Here is a 21,413-nt window from a genome sequence, read left to right as displayed (position 1 = left end):
ACTTGCCTGCTAACCAGACGGCTGGCGGTTCAAACCCACCAGCCACTCCTCGGAAGGAAGGTTGGGCAATCCTACTTCCGGAGTGATACTGCCTCGGAAATCCAAGGAGGGGTCGCTATGAGTCAGGTTTGACTCGACGGCAAACAACAACAACAACAACATACAGCAATTTTAAGCCAAAGCTGAGGGTGACTCCAAAGGTCTTCTTGTTCTTGCCTACAGGAAGTTGGAGACAAATTTCAGCTAGGAGTGTGGGTCCCAAGACTGAATTTCCCAGAGCCCACACAATGTCTGCCTCCATCTCTCCTCACAGATTCAATGATCATAGTTGCGACAGGAACTCCCCTGGCCACTTGATCCTTCCCTGCATGGGAAGAAAGACAGAATTGGCAGGAAATGCTTGGTGTCCTGCCACACCCTAAGAGGACATGGAAGGAAAGTGGAATCCAGCTCCCTCATTGTTTTATACTGAGAAAGTCTGGTTCAATGAAAGGAAAAGGAATTGTGCCAAGGTCACATAGCAAGTTGGTGGCAGAGCTGGGATTGATCCAGTGTTAAATGAGAGCCTGAGGCAGAAAGCCTAGATTCATATCACAGCCCCAAAATAGCTGATTCCAGAGAAAAAAAAAAATTTACATAGACAAAAGTTTCCTTTATCTGCATGTAAGGATTGTTCTGCCCATTGCATAAGCAAAACAAACATTCTCTCTCAGAAAATGCTTCTTTCCTTTATTATTATTGATATTTTCCTAATATTTCAATGTACTGAAAACATTTCAATAGGTTAAATGGTCATTTCAATAGGTTTAAAGCTTATAGTCAAGCATTTACTCTAAGCATCTGTCACATAGAGTAAACAAAATCATTCATCATTAAGGTATTTCTTTGTATTTGCTCTTCTGAAAGAGAAAACAGAAAAATCCAGTGGATGGTCAGAGGGCATGAAATCAATGATTCTAAAGACAGTAGCATTTTTGCTCCACATAAGAATAATTTGCACACCATCGAACTTTAGGTAATAGATGTTGTTAGTTGCCCTTCAGTCAGATCTGTCTCATGATGACCTTATATATCACAAATGTTCCCTGATCCTGTGCTATCGTTGTAATCATTGGGCTAGGTAATAGTAAAACCAAAAGAAAAAAGAAAAAAAATCACTGCCATTGAGTTGAGTCCTACTCATAGTGACCCCCATTGGGCTTCCAAGGATGTAAATCTTTGTAGAAATAGACTGCTTCATCTTTCTTCCGTGGAGTGGCTCGTGGATTTGAACCAGTAACCTTTTGTTTAGAAGCCAAATGCCTTATCTACTACAACACCAAAGCTCCAGGTAATAGTAGTAATTGTTATTTAATCACTCCCTCCGAAGTTTGTAAGAGTTTCTCAAATGGATACCACATAGTATAATTTTGCTATAATTCCTATTGTCCCCAACACATTGAGTTCTCCTGTACTCCGAACATAGTAGAAAATGGTGAAGATTTGTTGAGGTGAACATCTACTTATGTACACATTATCTCCCTATTTTCCTGTAGCTTCACTATACCAGAGTAATTAAAACTCACTTTAAGTTTCCAATGTTATATGGTACAAATATAATTTGTCCCATTATAGCTTAATTTTTCAGGTGACTTGTGGTTACTTATAAAAATGCTCATAGAAAAAGAAAGCAATCTTTAAAAATATAAACTAATAAGTTCCTTATTTACTATCTCAAAGATAAACTTATTTTTTAATTGACTACATACCCCTCAGAACATGTATAAACCACCTTTGCTCCATACTCAAACTCTGTTCCTACTGTGAGCTGAAAAGAACCAAAGGGAGTATCTCCAGGATGTCCACAGGGTTTTCCTATAATGAAAATAAATGATATAAAATTAGTGTATAATAAAGGGAAATACATTTCATGTAGGAGTTTGGAGACAATGATATTATATTAGAGGAAAGCAGTAGTTATGGAAAAGTAAAAGGAAATAGCAAAATTACCACTTTGTAATTTAACTTATCTATGCTTTGCTTTTTGAATATTGTAAGATCATAACCATATTTTTTAAAATAATGATACTGTATTGTTTTGTGTTTAAATGACAATACTGATAAAATTCAACCAGTGTTGGTATAATATCAAACTTTCAATATTTTCATAAACTTCACAAATGTATAAAGTACTTACTCCGACATATCCTGGATGGATGAAGAGCCACCCATTTTCCATGCTTGCATATCATTATAATACTTCCTAGAGTTCTAAATCCAGGGCGGCATTTATATAAAGCCTGAGTATTTTCTGGATATGTTTCATCAAGCCAGGAACCTGTCAGAATTTCTGAATCTTTTCTTGGAGGAGGTTCTTTACAATCTATGAACAATAAAAACAAAAAATTAGTTTTTAAATTAATGACTTAAATGTATAGTATACATAAGGCAATTTTGCCTTTAAAATATGCAATTACAGGTACATACAAAAATGTGTGTCACTATATAGTTACTGAAATGCATTCTACTATGTATTCACTCATTCAGGAAATATGTATTAAACAATGTTTTAAGTTTTGAGGGAAAAAAATGAGTGAAACAGAAAATCTTTGCTTTCAGAATGTTTATACTCCAGTAGGGAAATTGGTTTTTAAATAAGCTTCATGGAGATGAGTGCTATGCGTTAGAGGTTGGTAACCTTGACAGAAGTTCTATGCATGTGAATATGGGGAATGTTGCTTAAATGAGTTAATTATGGCAAAAGGGATAAAATGTATAATGTGAATAGCATATTTACAATGAAAGAAAAATATTGATTGAAGAAATGAGTAAATGGAAAATAATGACAAGAACAGAAATAAATGAAATCATATATATAAATATATATTGCTTTTAGGTGTCGTTTGTTCAGCTCTGACTCAATGACCCTGTGTACAAGAGAACGAAGCACTGAGAAAGAGAGACTGTGTGTGTGTGAGTATCAAGTAAGTCAGAAGCTACTTTTTTGACAAGATAAATAAAAGTGATAAAACTGCATAACAAGAAAAAAAGAGAGAGAGAGAGAGAAAAGGCACAAATAGCTATGATCAAATTTTAAAAAGGGGCAATGTCAGACAAATAGACCAGTGGAACAGAATCTAAAACCCAGAAATAGACCCATCCATTTATGGACAGCCGATCTGTGACAAAGGGCCAAAACACATTAAACAGGGGAGAGATAGCCTCTTTAACAAACGATGCTGGCAAAATTGGACATGCACTTGCAGAAAAACGAAACAAGACCCCATACCTCACCCTATATACAAAAATGAACTCAAGTTGGACCCAAGACCTAAATATAAAACCCAAAACTATAAAATTCATCAAAAGTAAAATAGAGGCAAATCTAGGGACCCAAATTTACTGCATAAATAGACTATCAAGCATAACCCAGAATGCACAAGCAGAGGAACAGGAACTGTATGACTGGGACCTTCTAAAAATTCAATTCTTATGTGCATCAAAAGACTTCTCCAGAAGGATAAAAAGAGAACCTACAGACTGGGAAAAAATATTTGGCTATGACATATCTGATAAAGGAGTTATCTACAAAATTTATAGAAAAATTCAACCCCTCAACACCAAAAGGACAAGCAATCCAATTAAGAAAATGGGCAAAGGACATGAGCACACACTTCACTAAGGAAGATACCCAGACAACCAACAAACACGTGAAGAAAAGCTCACAATCATTAGCCATTAAAACTCATTGCCATCAAGTCGGATAGGACTTGTAGTGACCTCTCCTTGCGTTTCCGAGGCAGTATCACTACGGAAGTAGATTGCCCAACCTTCTTCTGAGGAGTGACTGGTGGGTTTGAACCGCCAGCCTTCTGGTTAGCAGTCAAGTGCCTTAGGTACTATGCCACCAGAGCTCCTCATTAGCCGTTGTTGTTGTTGTTGTTGTTATGTGCTGTCAAGTTGGACCCAACTCATAGCGACCCCTCCTTGGGTTTCCAAGGCAGTATCACTACGGAAGTAGATTGCCCCATCTTCCTTCCGAGGAGTGGCTGGTGGGTTTGAACCGCCAGCCTTCTGGTTAGCAGTCAAGTGCTTAGGCACTATGCTACCAGGGCTCCCATTAGAGAGCTGCAAATCAAAACAACAATGATATATCATCCCACCCCAGTAATAATAGCAAAATTGAACAAGACAGAAAATAGTAAATGCTGGTGAGGTTGTGTAGAGATTGGAACTCTCATCCACTGCTGGTGGGACTGCAAAATGATACTACGATTGTGGAAAATTGTGCGACATTTCCTTAAAAAATTGAAAATAGAAACACCATTTGATTTAGCAATTCCATTACTAAGAATATACCCTAAAGAGGTGAAAGACAGGATACAAATAGACATATACACATCCATGTTCATTGCAGCACAATTCACTACAGCAAACTGATGGAAAGAACTTAAATACCCATCAACAGATGAAGGGATAACCATACTATGGTACATTAAAATATGTACCATAATGTACTTTAAAATTGCATAGTATTCCATAAAATATGGAATACTATGCAACATTAAAGAATAATAAAGAATACATGAATCATCTCACAATGTGTATGAATTTGGAGGATATTGTGCTGAGTAAAATAAGTTAATAATAGAAGGATAAATATCAGTCCATTATTGTAAAGTCAAGGAAAGGTTTACTCAGGAAAGGAATTTCACTTTGTTGGTTACTGGGGATGGAAGGAGGGAAGGGAAGGGAAATTTTTAGATTAGTTGGCGGTCACATGTTATTTGGATGAAGGGAGGGGCTGTGTGGAAAAAGCATGCGACCAGCATGGTGACATTGGAGAAAAGAAAGACACAGAAATGTGCACAAAAGATATAGACAGCAGAGGCAAATACTATCACATGCACAAAACTGCATTACCACTGCCCCCAAACACCAGGCTACAGGTAAATGCACAGACAGGTGAGACGATCAGGTGAGGGCAGATGAACAGGAATGCACCCTAGACCAAGGATAGAGTTGGCTGAAGACAATCTTACATAGGCACTTGTGCTACAATATCATCCACATAGATTACAGAAGCAACAGAAGACAGGGTTGGAGTAGCTTCTCAGAGATAACTAAATATCTGAAGAGAGAGAATCACTGGGCTTGTGGGCTTGGGACCATAGTCTCAGGGGACATCATGCTCAATATGCACCACTAGTATGGAGCTTTGGTGGTGTAGTGCCTTAGACATTTGACTGCTAACCAGAAGGCTGGTGGTTCAAACCCACCAGCCACTCCTCAGAAGGAAAGTTGGGCAATCTAATTCCATACAGACACCGCCTCAGAAACCCAAGGAGTGGTTGCTATGAGTTGAATACATTCAATGTCAGGAAGTTTGGTTTGCTTTTGAGTATATAAAACTCTTGTTCTCCATCCTATTTGGTGAACAGTGACTGGGGTCTTAAAAGCTTTTGACCAGCCATCTAACATGCAACTGTTGGTCTCCTGTCGTCTGAAGCAAAGAAGAGTGAAGATAATCAAAGTCATCTGGAAACAATTAGTCCAAAGATAAGATGGCCCACAATGACTTCAACTTTCATGACCTGGAGACAAGAAGAACTAGATGGTGCCCGGCTCCCAATGCCAAACACTCAGAAAGGGATTACAATTACAGATCCTGCCTAGAGTGGAAGAGAAAATGTGTGACAAAATTCAAAAACACAAAAATGAGCAAAATCACTGGTCAGACAGAGACTGATGGAACCCTCAAGATTCTGGCCCCAGGTTGCCTCTGGCCTAGAAATAATCACTTCCATGGATTGGCTCTCAGGCCAACAGTAGAAAGATCTACATGGAGAATACATACTTCAGAGAGATGTACTCACCTACTCTAGGAAGACACATTCCTTATATCAACCAGCCATGGGACATCAGAGGGACATCATTCACATAGATGGAAAGCTGGACAGACAGGAATGCATAGATAAGAAGAGCACAGGGAGGGAGGCTAGTCACAGGGAGGTGATGGGAGCAGGACTTTTTATGGTTGCAGATAGTAATCAGAGCTGTGAAATCAAATGTGCTTGAACTGTGAATGTAAAACAAATCTGCTTGTAAATTTGCACCCTACGCAAAATAAAAGAAGAAAGAAAGAAATTAGACATTGTATTACAAATCTGCTCCAAAGACCTCTTTAAAGTGTTGAAGAGCAAACATGTCACTTGGAAGACTGACATGTGTGCTTAATTGAATCCATAGTATTTTTCAATAGCCTCATATGCATGTGAAAGCTAGACAATGAGTACTGAAGATTTGATGTCTTTGAATTGTAGTTTTGACAAAGAATACTGAAAATATTCTGGACTACCAGAAGAACAAGCAAATCTGTCCTGGAAGAAGTGCAGCCAGAATGTTCCTTGGAAGCAAGAATGGCTGGGCTTCGTCTCACCTATTTTGGTCATGTTGTCAGAAGGGACCATTCCCTGGAGAAGGATATCATTCTGGGCAATGTGGAGGGTCAGTGAAAAAGGAGAAGACCCTCAACAAGATGTATCGACACAGTGGCTGCAAAAATAGGTTTAAGTATGGCAAGGATTGTGAGGATGGTGCAAGACTGAGCAGAGTTTTGTTCTGTTGTACATAAGGTTGCTATGAGTCAGAGCTGACTGGAAGGCACCTAACAACACTCTATCACCTAATTCTGGTAGTGTAGTGGTTAAGGTTAGTGCTTCCAATCTACCACCTGCACTGTGGAAGAAAGATGAGGCAGTCTGTTTCCGTAAAGATTTACAGCCTTGGAAATTTAATGGGGGTTGCTATGAATCAGAGTCGAAATCATAGCAGTGAGCTTGGGTTTTTTTTTTTCTTTTTTCTTTTCCTTTAGTTTAAAGCTGTGGTTATAATACCATTTAGGAAGGACTTTCCTGTTACATTAATTAGGCAGGATTATTGTCGAGTGTGTCTTCAATTAATCTCTTACAAGAGGTAAAAAGAGCAGATTAGGCAAGCAGAGATGGGATGGAGGAAGAGAGATGCCAAGACACATGATTACTTAGGAGGAGAAGCTCAAAGAGATAAGGATCTTCCCCCAAAGACACACAGAGAGAAAGCCTTTTCTAAGAGCTGGCACCATGAATTCAGATTTCTAGCCTCCTTGAGGTAGCGTAGTGCCTAAGGCACTTGACTGCTAACCAGAAGGCTGGCAGTTCAAACCCACCAGCCACTCCTCAGAAGGAAGGTTGGGCAATCAACTTCCATAGTGATACTGCCTCGGAAACCCAAGAAGGGGTCACTGTGAGTAGGGTCCAACTCGATGGCACATAACAACAATATAACAACAAGATAACTTAAGAAAAAAAAAAAGATATCACTAGAAATCTTCTTGATTAGTCAGTTTTGATAAGTTAAAAGATCAAAAACAAAAACAAAAATATTTTAACTGAACATTCTACAATGTATTTGAAAATACCAATGGAATAGACAAATTCTTAGAGAAAAATATGACTTACTGAAACTCACTCAAGAAGATTTTAAAAACCTCAAGAGTACTATAACAAAAATATTTATAGAAATAAATATCTAAACTAAGTTTGTAGATAGGAGCTCTGGTGGCATAGTGCCTAAGGCATTTGACTGCTGGCTTCCCAGGTACCTGTAAAGAATATCTGACAAGGCCAATAGAAAACCAAACAAAAGAAAACAAACAAACAACCAAAAAAAAAAAAAAACAGGGAAAATGGGCAAAGGACTGGAGCAGATACTATACCAAAGAGAAAATCCACACAATAAATAAGCATATAAAAAATTCCTAAAAATGAACATTAAAATGAAAACCATAATAAAGAAAAAAAAAAAACATGACATTGGCAAAAGTTAAGTGTCTAAAATATCTTACTTCAGGAGGAAGGTTGGGCGATCTACTTCTGTAGTGCTACAGTCTCAGAAACCCAAGGAGGGGTTGCTATGAGTCGGTCCGACTCGACAGCTGTGTGTTTGTTTCTTGGTTAGAGAGAATGCAGAGAATCACGTTGGAGGGACAATTGAAACCACCATATTGGAAGAGTTTAGCAACTCACAGTAAAGTTGAAAATAGGCATTGTCTGTTGCAAAGCAGTTTAATTCCTAGAAATATGTCCTAGGGAAATTCATGTAAAGTGGATTTTATGTACAGAAATGCTTGTAGCAGTACAGTTTATTAATACTCAAAAATAGAAGCACTTAATGTCCATCAACAAATAAAGAATGTATAATATAGACATACCATAGAATAGTATGTCAATGACATAAAATGAGATGAATAAAAAAATTAATAATCACTTTAAGTGAAAAGTCACCAAAGTTTGTCAAATACTAAAGAATTGTTGCATCTACATCATTTTCTCTGTGAATTTCCTTTCCATACTTGGTTTCATTACAATGATTTAACATTGTATTCTAGCAATTCTTTGGAAATGGCAGGAAGAGGGGAACAAAAAACTGAGTCAAATCTCATTACGGAATGTGTCTATTATAAAAATGTTTTATAAAATTTCACTGGAAAGAAAGCTCCATATGAAATTATATTTTATGCAATAAATAGTATTCATGTGTGATGTCACATGCACTAATTTTCTTTTCAAGTGTTTGCACATTTTTTAGTACATTTATGTTAAACAACATTTAGTAAGTGGTTCTGCTTTAGTTTTGCTTTTTGCTTTTTATCATTTATGTAAACATATTTTTATACCACTAGATGGTGGTAGTGTTCTATCATAAAACCATGCAAATCTGCTCCCCCTCAAAAACAAAAACAAAAAAGCGTGTTTTTGGTTTTTTTAAATTTCTTCTCTATGCTTTTACATGGAAATTTTTGGTTTAATTGCAGGCTGATAATGTGTGTTTTTCACTTTAGTAATTTAGATCCACTTCATGATGTTAAGGTTTCTGGAGAAATAAATTAGTTGAGTTTCAAAGGCAGATGCCAACATTGTGAGCAAAAATATTTTACATAAATATTAAGACTTTGACAAACTTAATTATTTCCCTTCTTTAGGCTAATTTAAGGAGCTCTGGTGGTGCAGTGGCTATGGCATTTGGCTACTGACCTAAAAAAAACAAAGGTCAGTGGTTCAAACTCATCAGCTGCTCTGTAGAAGGAAAATGAAGCAGTCTGTTTCCATAAAGATGTACAGCCTTGGAAACCCAATGTGGGTCACTATGAATTGGAATCGAATAGATGGCAGTGAGGTTTTTTTGTTTTTGTTTTTGCTTTTAAATTAGGCTAATTTATTTATTTAATTTTATTGTACTTTGGGTGCAAATTTACAGAGCAAAATTTGTTTTACATTCAACAGTTTGTATACATTAGATTTCATGCCCTGCTTAACATCCCTGACCATAACAAACTCCCCTCCCCTCCAGTCCCTGTGACCTTCTTAACTATGCATTCCTGTCTGTCCAGCTTTCCCTCTGTGCGAATGCTGTTCCTCTGGTGCCCCATGGCTGATTGCTCTACGGGGTGTATCTTCCTAGAATAGGTGAGTGCATCATCTTGTGGTAGGCGTTCTGCATGTAGGTCTTTATACTGTTGGACTGAGAGCCATTCCATGGAGTGAGTCCAATTCTAGGCCCAAAGTGTAATCTGTGGCCATATTCTGGGGATTCTACCAGACTCTATCCAACCATTAATTCTGGTCATTTTTGTGGTTTTGAATTTTGTTCCACATTTTTCCTCCAACTCTATCCAGTTTGGTCCCTTGCTAAGCGGTTGGCATTGGTAGCTGGGCACCATCTAGTTCTTCTGGTCTCGAGGTTGATCATATCTTTTGACTAATTGTTTCCAGATGCCTTTGATTTTCTTCACTCTTCTTTGCTTCAGATGAGAGGACACAAATTGTCACATCTTAGATGGTCACTCGAGAGCTTTTAAGACCCCAGTTTCTACTTACCAGAGTGGTAGAAGATAATCTTACATATGCATTTGTGCTACAAAATTGGCCACACAGTACACAAGCAACAAAAGACAGAGCTGGTGTAAGCTCTCAAAGGCAACCATTCACCTTGAGAGAGAGAATCACCAGGCCCTGCCAATTTGGGACTCAGGACCATAGTCTGGGGGGACACCACGCTCAATTGGCACAACACAGTACATGGAAATCTTGTTCTACAACCTAATTAGGCTAATTTAAGAATGAAGTAATACAATTTTTCTTATCTTTCAATTTATTTGATGTAAATTCTTTTTATAAAAGTAATACAATCACAAAAAGTTCAGCCCACACACTCCCCAGAAACACTTTTTATTCTGGTTATTGTTATAGTTCCAGAAAACACCTTCATACATCTAATTCTTGATGTTTCCACTTTAATTAACTGCTTTTGACAACCAGATATGAAAGATAAGGATATATCTTCACCTAATCTTCCAATAAACTTCTCACAATATTTATTCTATGTACATCATATTTACTAAAAACAACAACATATATATTTACTATAGATAAAGGCTTCTCCATGATTATCTTTTTTACTTTGAATAATACTTAAATCTCCAGTGCTGTTTCCATCAACTTCGGATGACATCACTTGACATTGTAAGATAAAGACATGATCACCCTACACAATTTTCAGGAGCCTGGGTGGAACAAGTGGTTTGGTATCAGATACTAACCCAAAGGAGGGTGATTTGATCTCACCCAACAACTCAATGGAAGGAAGGTCTGGCAAACTGTTATCATAAAGGTTACAGCCAAGAAAACCCCAAGAAGAAGTTCCACTTTGTGAAACATAGGGTCTCCATAAGTTGGGGTCTGGCTACATGGCAACTACCAAGAACAAGACTAACAAGGCTCCAGGAATTGATGGAATACCCATTGAGCTGTTTCAACAAACGGATGCCTCACTGAAGGCACACACTTTGTTATGCCAAGAGATCTGGAAGACAGCTACCTGGCCAACTGACTGGAAGAGATCCGTATTTGTACCCATTCCAAAAAAAAAAGGTGATCCCACAGAATGTGGAAATTATAGAACAATATCATTAATATCTCATGCAAGTAAAATCTTACTGACGATACTTCAAAAATGGTAGCAATGTTACCTTGTTCTTCGCCAATTACTTCAGCACCATTGGTTCTTGATCATATGTCACCTCCTGAAATGGATGAAGACCTACCAGTTAATTTTGGTACAGTGACTCTGTGTATTCCTTCCATCCTCTTTTGTTGTTTCCTGCATCATTCACTATTTGCCCCATAGAATCTTTCAATATTGCAATGTGAGGCTTAAATTTTTTCCTCAGTTCTTTCAGTTTGAGAAATGCCAAGTGTGTTCTTCCCTTTTGGTTTTCTAACTCCAGGTCTTTACACATTTCATGATAGTAATTGGATTTGTCTGTTCCAGCTTCTCTTTAAAAGCTTCTGTTCAGCTCTTTTATCTTAACATTTCTTCCATTTGCTTTAGCTACTCTTTGCTCTAGGGCAAGTTTCAGAGTCTCTTCTGACATCCATTTTGATCTTTTCTTCTTTTGTTGTCTTTTTAGTGACCTCTTGGTTTCTTCATGGATGATGTTCTTGATGTCATCCCACAATCCCTATGATTTTTGGTCATTGGTGTTTAATGCATCAAATCTATTCTTTATATGGTCTCTAAATTCAGGAGGGATATATTCAAGATCATATTTTGGCTCTCTTGGACCTGTTTTAATTGTCCTCATCCTCAACTTGAACTTGAATATGAGCAGTTGATGGTCTGTTCCACAATCAGCTCCTGGCCTGGTTTTGGCTGAGGATAATGAGCTTCTCCATTGTCTCTTGCCACAGATGTAGTCAATCTGATTCCTGTGTACTCCATCTGATGAAGTCCACATGAATAGCTTCCATTTGTGTTGTTGAAAAAAGGTATTTGCAATAAATAAGTCTTTGGTCTTGCAAAATTCTATCATGCGATCTCCAGCATTATTTCTGTCACCAAGGCCAAATTTTCCAACTACTGGTGATTCTTCTTTGTTTCCAACTTTTGCATTATAGTCACCAGTGATAATTAACACATCTTGATTGCACAGTCAGTCAATTTCAGACTGCAGAAGGTGGCAAAAATGTTCAGTTTCCTCATCTTTGGCTTTGGTAGTTGGTGCATAAATTTGAATAATAGTCATATTTACTGGTCTTCCTGTAGGCAAGTAGATATTATCCTGTCACTGACACCACTGTCCTTCAGGACAGATCTTGAAACATGCTCCTTGTTGTTGTTGTTATGTGCTGTCGAGTCAGCCCCAACTCATAGCGACCCCTCCTTGGGTTTCTGAGGCAGTATCACTATGGAAGTAGATTGCCCCATCTTCCTTCCGAGGAGTGACTCGTGGCTTTGAACCTCCAGTCTTCTGGTTAGCAGTCAAGTGCCTTAGGCACTATGGTACCAGAGCTCCTTGAAACATGCTTAGTGATGATGAATGCCATGCCATTCCTCTTCAAACTGTCATTCCCGGCATAGTAGATCATATATATGGCTGTCTGATTCAAAATGGCCAAAACCAGTTCATTTCAGCTCACTAATGCCTAATATATCAATCTTTATGTGTTCCATTTCATTTTTGACAACTTCCAATTTTCCTAGATTCATACTTTGTACATTCCATGTTCTAATTATCAATGGATGTTTGTAGCTGTTTCTCCTCAATTTGAGTCATGCCATGTCAGCAAATGGAGGTCTCAAAAGCTCAACTTTATCCATATCAGTAAGGTTGGTTCTACTTTGATGATGCAGGTCTTTCCCAGTCATATTTTGAGAGCTTTCCAACCTAAGTGGCTTGTCCTCCTGCACTGTCTCTGGGCTATTCAAAAGTTGTAGTAATATAACAGACAGTGTTTCTCTGCTATTCATAAGGTTTACCCTCACCAATTCTTTGAGAAGTGGATGGTCTCTTCCTTGTTCCTAGTCTGTCTCAGTCTGCAAGCCACGTTGAAACCTGAGCACCATGTGCAACCCCGCTGGCATTTGAAACACCAGTGGCACAGCCTCAAGCCTCACAGCAGCATGCCACCACAGTACAACAAACCAAAAGACAAGTTTGTATCCCTTAACTGTTCAAAACCTCTCTACCCTCCCCTTACCTGCTGTGCATGGGGTCGCTATAGATCAGAGATGACTTGATGGCACCTAACAACAACATCAACAATGATACTATAAACCAGAAACTCAATAAGAAAACTACTAGAACTAATAGAAGGATTCAATAAAGTAGCAGGATATAAGAACATACAGCTACAAAGTTACACTCAAGCTGAACAGAGGTGGGTATGTACACCCACGATATACATAGGTTTAACAGAGGGAAAGAAAAAAATTCTTGGTAGAATTCTTGAGAGACCTGGGTTCAATTATTGGACAATGCATTGTAAGTGCAACCTCCATTCATCTCTCTGTGGAATCTTGTGTGTTGCTATGACAGTTTTCAGTGGAAATTCCAGATTAAAGACATGTAAGAAGAAAAGCCTAGAGATCTACATTTGAAAATCAGCCAATGAAAATTCTAAGGATCACAATTGTGGGTGTGATTACTGTGAGATAGGGACAAATTCAGAGCAACTCACAATAACAAAAGCAGTTCTAATTCTAGTAGATATTAGAATATATTGGAAAGCAAAACTACAAAATCAATTCAGAAAAAAATAAAACAAATGAACACAGTGGAACTAGCAAAAGCAGATATTTTGTTATATTTTTCATTTTCTCCCTTCTGGTATGCTTACATATGCACATAAATGATATGACCTGATTAGCTTTTTAATATAAGATATATTCATGTTATTTTACAAATAATATAAGAATAACTTAAAGTAAAATGGGAAGTTATAGATGCAACTCTGTGAAGAAAACCATCAGTTGCAATAAAAAAAGTTAATAATAATAATAATAATAATAAACTCTAGGAAAAGTAGAAAAGAGACATTGAGGCACTTAATAAACATTTGAAGAAATAGAATAATATTTTAAAACTTAAAAAATAATACTATGCATTTTTTAAAAAATAAATATTAACAATATGAAAATGAAGATAATTCCAGGAACATAGAGAGAGAATGAGAGAACAGGAAATAGCCATAAGAAACTGGGCAGAATAAAAATTATGTCATAATCAGGGTTGAGACAAATTACTCTCAGAACAGTTTGTAAATTACACTGAAATACAGTTACTTGAAATGTGTAATATTTCAATAGTTGGTTCCTAATATCAATCAGCAACAATTTTAGCCTCCTAAAACTAATAGTCTATAAGTATCTATATAAAACCAAACTCACTGCCGTGGAGTCGATTCTGACACATCGTGATCCCCATTGTGTTTCTAAGGTGTAAATCTTTGTGGAATCAGACTACTTTTTCTTCCACAGAGCAGCTGAGCTAGTGGGTTTAACCACCGACCTTTTGGTTAGTAGAAAATCCCTTAACCACTGCACAATCATATCACATTTAAGTGTGTATAGAAGGAGTTTTTATAAGGGTTTGATTGCTGTAGATAGGAACTTAGTCACAGGGTGACATTAAAATGAAGACCCTGAAAAGTAAGTAACAGGGATGATTTAGCATGTGTGGAATCTGAGGGAAGAGTATTAAAATAAAAAGGGGGGATCTATACTGTACTATATTACCTGTAACCAAATCTTATGGGAGATAAATTGATGAGGGATTGGAAATACAGTGTGTGATTTCAATCTTTCAATTTCACAGAGCTACTTTTATTCCCTTGCCTACACACTTGATGTTTCCTCAGTCTTTAACATCTTCTTTGTCAACCTCATCTGGCTAACTCTTATTCAACCATCAAAACCAACCCAAAATGACACCTCGTACAGAGTATTCTATTACACAATTATCTCTCTTTATTCCACCTCTTGTAAACAATGCCCAAACCTAGGCCCTCCATCCTCTCACCCCAGTTAGGGTTTCTTATCTTCCTTTGGCAGAATCCCTGGTTGCACAGTGGTTAAAGCCCTTGGCTGCTTTTGGTCAGGAGTTTGACCGAAGTTATGGCAATCAGCTTCTGTAAAGATGCACAGCCTTGGAAACTATGGAGCAGCTCTACTCTGTCCTATAGGGTTTCTACGATTCAGAATCCACTGGATGGCAGCGAGTTTGGTTTTGGGTTTGGGTTTGATTTTGTCTTCCCTTGGTGATTCTATAGTTTTTTTTTTTTTTTTTTTAAATCTTGGTCACAATATTTTAAAGGATCAAGTATAATATATTATTACAATGCAATACTAATTCATGTTGCTTTCTCCCACAAAGTGGGCTGCTTTTGGAAAGTTGTTGTCATAGTGCCTGCTACTTGTTGTTGATCAAAAAGCTCCCTGGTCTTGCGACATCCCCATGATTCATTATGGATCAGACCAGTGTGATCCTTAGCATTTTCACTGACTGGTTTTCAGAACTAGTTTACCAGGTCTTTCTTTCTAGTCAGTCTTGATCTGGAACCTCTTCTGATATCTGTTCAGCACCATAGCAACATGCAACCTCTACAGACAGATGGGTGGTGGCTGTTAGTGAGATGGATTGAGGAGGAATTGAACCCAGACCTCCTGTACCGTAGGTGAAAATTCTACTACCCATCCACCAACTATCTTTTCTGGTACTTAGAAGTCATTCTGAAAATAAAATGAAAAGATCACTGAATAAATGAATGAATGAAAAGAAAACTATCCGGTACATTTCCATTAAGTCTGTAGATTATTGTTGGCCTGTGAAAACGGCACAGTAGGCAAAAGCAGATGTAAATGATTTGAGAAGACAGGGCATTAAGACAAAAGTACTTAATGTTCTGTTGTGTGAACTCAAGAACCTCCAACGTCTATAATCCCATTGTACATCTGGTCTATATCTGGTCTGTGTGAATTTTATAGTTTTTGAAGTCTGAAATCACTTTAATTTAGCTCAAAAAACTTTTGGCATTGTTTGAAGGAACATTTCTATAATCATTTTTCTATCTATTGCATACCTGGTAACAAAGTTTATGAGAAACTTGGCTTTATCAGTTAAGATGTCAAAACAAATAAGAGTGCTCTGTCAAATCATTTTATTATTTTTGTGGGTTTGTATCCCATTCAGTTACTTTGCTTTCTCTGAGATTTTTTTTTTTTCTTTATGTCTCCTTATAATTTTAAGCTAAACGCTTTTTTTTTTTTTTTTCGCAATTACCTTATGCCCTTTACATGACTTTTAAGGTTAAGAAATGGGTAAAGAACACATTTGTTAACTAAAAACAGGATACTGTTTGGCAGAATATAAAAGGCCCGGGCAAGTTGGGGATTGTGTGGGGGAGCAGGGAGGAAGCCAAGCTGGAAAGAAAGAGAAGTGGCAAAGGCTACAGAACAGTCCAGAATAAAACAAATAGAAATGAGTCAACCCAGACTTTGGCACAGGGCCTAGCAAAGAAAGGCCCCAAAAGAAGAATTTTTACTGATCTGCCCTTGAACTTTTTTTGGGAACTTACTTCAGCTAAGAAGAATTTTACTTTTCATTTTACTATTCAACAATTAAATAAGGTAGTTTTAGTTCAAAATGCTATACATGCAAAGGAATTGCATAGGCTTTACCAGAATATGCCTAAACTTAAAATAGGCAGGGCTTCCCTTGGCCTGCTTTTCCCTATTGGGTCATTTCTGTAAGCATTTTCTTGACCCCTTCTTATGGGCTCACTGTGCACTTCATTCAGATCTTACCTGATAACACCTTATCTTCCAGAATCACTTTCCTCATCATCCATTGTTACTTTTCTTTCCACTGAAATTATTGCAGGAATGTTATCAGATTATAGTAATTTGAAGTAAATCATAGTGAATAATACCCAATTTAGTCATCCTAAAGTATTTTTTCGGAGGTATGGTGGCGTAGTGCCTAAGGCATTTGATTGCTAACCAGCAGGGTGGCAGTTCATACCCACCAGACACTACTTGGAAGAAAGGTTGGACAATCTACTTCCATAGTGATACTGCCTCGGAAACCCAAGGAGGGGTCACTATGAGTCGGAACTGACTTGAGGGCAGTGAATTTGTATTTGCTATTCCATGAAGTTTCAGATTGTTTGAATGTATGATAATAAAATGTAATGTATTTTAAAAAGAAGAGAGAAGATATTGATTACAATTCAGCCACTGGAGCATTTTCAATCAAACTGTACAGGTAGACACCTACTAACTTTGAAAATGTTTGTTTTGCGGGGAGGGTGGTCAGGGAGTGGGCTCTTTGCATTGCAATTCAAACAGAGTTGGAGATTATGAAGCACTATCACAATATTTCTGTATTAGACAAAACTAAGTAACATTCACAGATAGCCTTATAAAGAGTATTTTTATTAATTTATATTTAATTCTTATAATATTTATAACTTCAATTCATTTTTCATATGAATGAACTCTTAACTTTGAAGCCATAGCTTACCTGAAACAATATAATATTTCAAAATGATGAATTATCTTTCTGATTTGAATGGAATTTTTCTAACTTTGACATATAATGTATTTAAGGGTCTGAAATCACATTTTTTTGCCCTTTAAACCTCCAGGATTAGAAAATATATTGTGCTCTAAAACAACAGAGTCATTGTGTACTTGGACATGTTTAAGCAGAGTTTTAATTTATTCTTTTTTAATCATCCTGGAATTTCTGGGATGTGGTCTAATTTCAAAGCATATACAATTTTTAGACACTAAGTCTAAAAGTTCAACTTGGAGAGATTGGTGGTGATACATTCCCCAAAGCAGAAACTATATGGTGCTATTAAGAAACTGTTATTTTAAACTCTGTCCTGCAAATTGGAACAATGTTGCCCGTAGTGATTCTACTTACCCTGAACTATGATAGCAAATGTTCTCTAAGAGAAAAATTTTTAATCTATTACTAAATAGTAACAATTTAAATTAAATTTTGATTCCAGAAATTACCTTAATCCTATGAGAAAAAAGAAACTTGCACACTCATACTCATTACTCCAGAAGATAATTTTCTAGAATATGTCACACACAATCCCCTAAAAAAAGCTTCTGAACAATTCAAATTTTGTATCCAATTGCTTTTCAGGTTTGCATTAGTATTTTCATTCTAAAGGGGCAAGCAATGCTTGTTTACAAGACTTTAATGACTGCAGCAGTATCAGTTGTAAATGGCAAATGAATTGATCTTTAGGCAGAGTTAACATCTCCATCTGAGGAAAAAAATCCAGTCATACATGATATATAAGCTTTTTTGAACAGTTTATGTTCTGGTACTATCTATCTACCTGTCTGCTTATCTATCTATCTGTACTTTTTAATAGTTCTACATACAGTATTTTGTTGAACATTGTAAGCAAAAAAGTAAACTATGTTTTATAATAATTAGCAACAGCATTTTCAAAAATATTCATTCGTGGTTACACAACTCAAAGAATGTAATCAATGCCACTGAATGGTACCTGTAGAAACTGCTGAATTGGTGGTATCTGTTATACTGTGCATATTCTCAGCAAGAACAAAATACATGAAATTATATAAAATAATAAATGTTCATCAAAGATTTTCTTAAATTTTACATGAAATATATTTTTGATTATGTAAACAAACATGCCTTAAAATGAACTAGTTATATTACTTAAACTTAATTTCAAAAGCCACTCACATTAAGCTATAGTATAATAAATAAAGCACATATTCTAGACCAAATTTTTATTATCACCATGAAAATCCATTCATAATAGAGTGAAAGAAAAATGTCTCTTTCAGACTTACCTTGTGCTACACAAACAGCCCATAACATAAGCCAAACAATCTTCACTGGCAATCTCATTTTGGGACCTTTTAGTGGAACATTTAATACCCGGCACTGCTCACACTATGTTAGGTTCTCCTCTGCTGAATATTGTGATTAATGCAGAAAAGTACTTCTTCTAAAAACAAGTTGAAACACAGCTTAAAAATTAAAGAGATTACTAGATGCTCCGCCCCTCAGAAACTTTTGCAAAATGAAAGAACAAAATCAACCACAAGCCCCAGGAGTGCCAGAATATGAATGATTCTTATTTCTCTACTACTGAATATGAACACCATGACCTGCTTTTCGGTTCGTTATTATAAATCCAGGCCTATTCTCCAACTGAACATGTTCAGGATCTTGGAATGCAGAAAGCAGTAGCTGGTGATATTATAAATCTTCCAGTTATTCAAACACCATTAAAAGCTGTTGTGTGTAAAGCTCAGACCAAAAACGCTTTTGAAAATCATTTACAGAACTTCATGTTAGGCAATGCTTTATAGTCAAGACCCAGACAACTTGAGTAAGCTTTGCCAAGAATGCAGTGCTGGCTGATCTTTTGGGGCCTGTTTTTTCCACGATTCATGAAAGCAAGACTCCTAAAGACTTTTAATGTGTGTGTGTGAAGAAGTTGGCTCACTCTCACTTAGCATAAATGAGTTAGAGAACTCAAAAAACAGGCAAACTCATTTTTGGAAATTGTTTATTGAAATATAATAAATAGAAAGAAGTTAACACATTGTAAGCATATGATTTGCTGAGTGCAGAGAAAATGAATAGCAACCAGGGCAACTAGTACCTAGGTACAAAAACTGAACATTACTACTTCCCAAAAAACCGATGGTACTCTCTTTGGTTAAACCCACTCCCCACCCCCAGCACACAAGGAGGACCACTATTCTGATCTCTCAGAGCATGAAATAGATTTACCAGTTTTGTATTTTAAATAAATGTTATAATGGTTGTAGATTGTTATTTCTTATTGCTGTCTAATGTCTTATTATTTGAATACATAACATTTTTCTTATTCACGTGCCTGTTAATGGACATTTGAGTGGATTCCAGTTTGTAAATAACACAAATAGTGCTGCTAAGAATATCATCTTGGTAAACACATATGTACACTTATGGTGATGACATATGTAAGAGTGGAATATTGGGACATAAGTATGCCCCATAAAGATGACTATATTTAGGTAGATTGTTGTTGCTATGCGCTTTCCAGTCAGACCCGACTCATAGCGACCTCTCCTTGGGTTTCTGAGGCATGATCACTACAGAAATAGATTGCCCCATCTTCCTTCCAAGGAGTGGCTGGTGGGTTTGAACCGCCAGCCTTCTGGTTAGCAGTCAAGTGCCTTAGGCACTACGCTACCAGAGCTCCCATTTAGGTAGATAGAAAATATCAATAAGTTTTCCAAAGTGGTTTGACGAATTGACGTTCTCACTAGCAGTGGATGTGAGTTCTGATTGCTCCATACCTTAAACAACACTGGAGGTTTAGAATCTTCTTGATTGTAGCCTTTGCGGTGAGCATGCGAGAATTATTCTTTCTTGTTTTATTGTCAACCTTCCTGACAACTAACGAAATTGAGCAACTTTTATACAGTTTTTTATCATTTAGATATTCTCTTTGGGGAAGTGTCTGTTTTAAAAGTTTGTATATTTATCTATTGAGTTGTCTTTTACTTCTTGAAAAGTAGAAGTTCTTTATATAAGTACATTCTTGGGCATAGTCATGGTATATATTTTCACTCAGTACATGGGTTGTTTTATCACTCTCAGTTTTACAACTTATGATATAAATAGAATTTATTAATTTTAAAATAGCAAATTTTTATTGTGTGATAAGGGTATTTTGGGTTCTGTTTAAGAAATATTTACCTACTCCCAAGACACAATGCTTTTCCTCTATAAGCATTATTATTTTCTTTTGTATTTACATCTTTAACACAATTGCAATTGACTTTTGTGTATGGTATGATAAAAGGGTCCAGATACATTTCTGAAATATGTATATCCAATTGGGCCAGCATCATTTTCTTAAAATACTGCCTTTTTCCTACTGTAGTGCTACACTCTCCCCCTTGTCATAAATCAGGTAACTGGAAATGTGTGATTCTATTTCTTAACTCTCTCTTCTGTTTGATTGTCTGTCTAAACTTGCACTAATACCACTCTTGGCATTTGTTAATTTTTGTCAAATGCTTTTCCTGTATCTATAGTGATTTGTTGTCTGTCATTGGGTCTATCTATTTTTCTGCTTACTTTTATCAACCTTCATATTTTTTAAAGATAATAAGAATATTTAGACTCATGATAGCTTCCTCATGGATTACTTATCTTAACATAAGAAACATCCCACTTCATCTCTAGCCTTGTTTCCAGTGAGGCTTTTATATAACTTTTATTTTTGCTTTATTTTTTAATTTAATTTTTAAATTTTATATTTATTATTTTATTTTTTATCATTTTATTTAATTTTATATTTTAATTTTATTTTTCTATTTTTTCTGTATTGAAAATATAAAATTATTGACATATGAAGAGGCAATCAAAAGAATATTCAACCAAAAAAATGTAAAAATTAAAGATCACATGGAGTTCTATCAGACAATTAATATGTATGTTTTGTCTTATTTATGGTGTTTATGATGTCTGTGGTATTTATCAATTTTTAAATTTT

At 36.4% G+C, this 21,413-nt stretch overlaps 1 protein-coding gene across 1 annotated transcript in view; it reads right to left on the bottom strand.

Moving 5' to 3' along the window:
• Window positions 1–18,763, bottom strand: part of LOC103197276 (complement factor H) — a 99,808-nt gene extending 81,045 nt beyond the window's left edge. The window contains exons 1-3 of the mRNA XM_007941176.1: window positions 18,706–18,763; window positions 2,177–2,362; window positions 1,749–1,854 (exon numbers count right to left, since the gene is read on the bottom strand). Coding sequence (XP_007939367.1) covers window positions 1,749–1,854; window positions 2,177–2,362; window positions 18,706–18,763 — 350 coding nt within the window. The remainder of the gene's footprint in view (window positions 1–1,748; window positions 1,855–2,176; window positions 2,363–18,705) is intronic.
• Window positions 18,764–21,413: the final 2,650 nt, after the last annotated feature.

Source organism: Orycteropus afer, unplaced genomic scaffold, assembly GCF_000298275.1.
Source record: "Orycteropus afer afer isolate SDZICR_OR568_19922 unplaced genomic scaffold, OryAfe1.0 scaffold00075, whole genome shotgun sequence".
Lineage (NCBI taxonomy): Eukaryota > Metazoa > Chordata > Mammalia > Tubulidentata > Orycteropodidae > Orycteropus > Orycteropus afer.
This window is presented reverse-complemented; position numbering and strand designations above follow the sequence as displayed.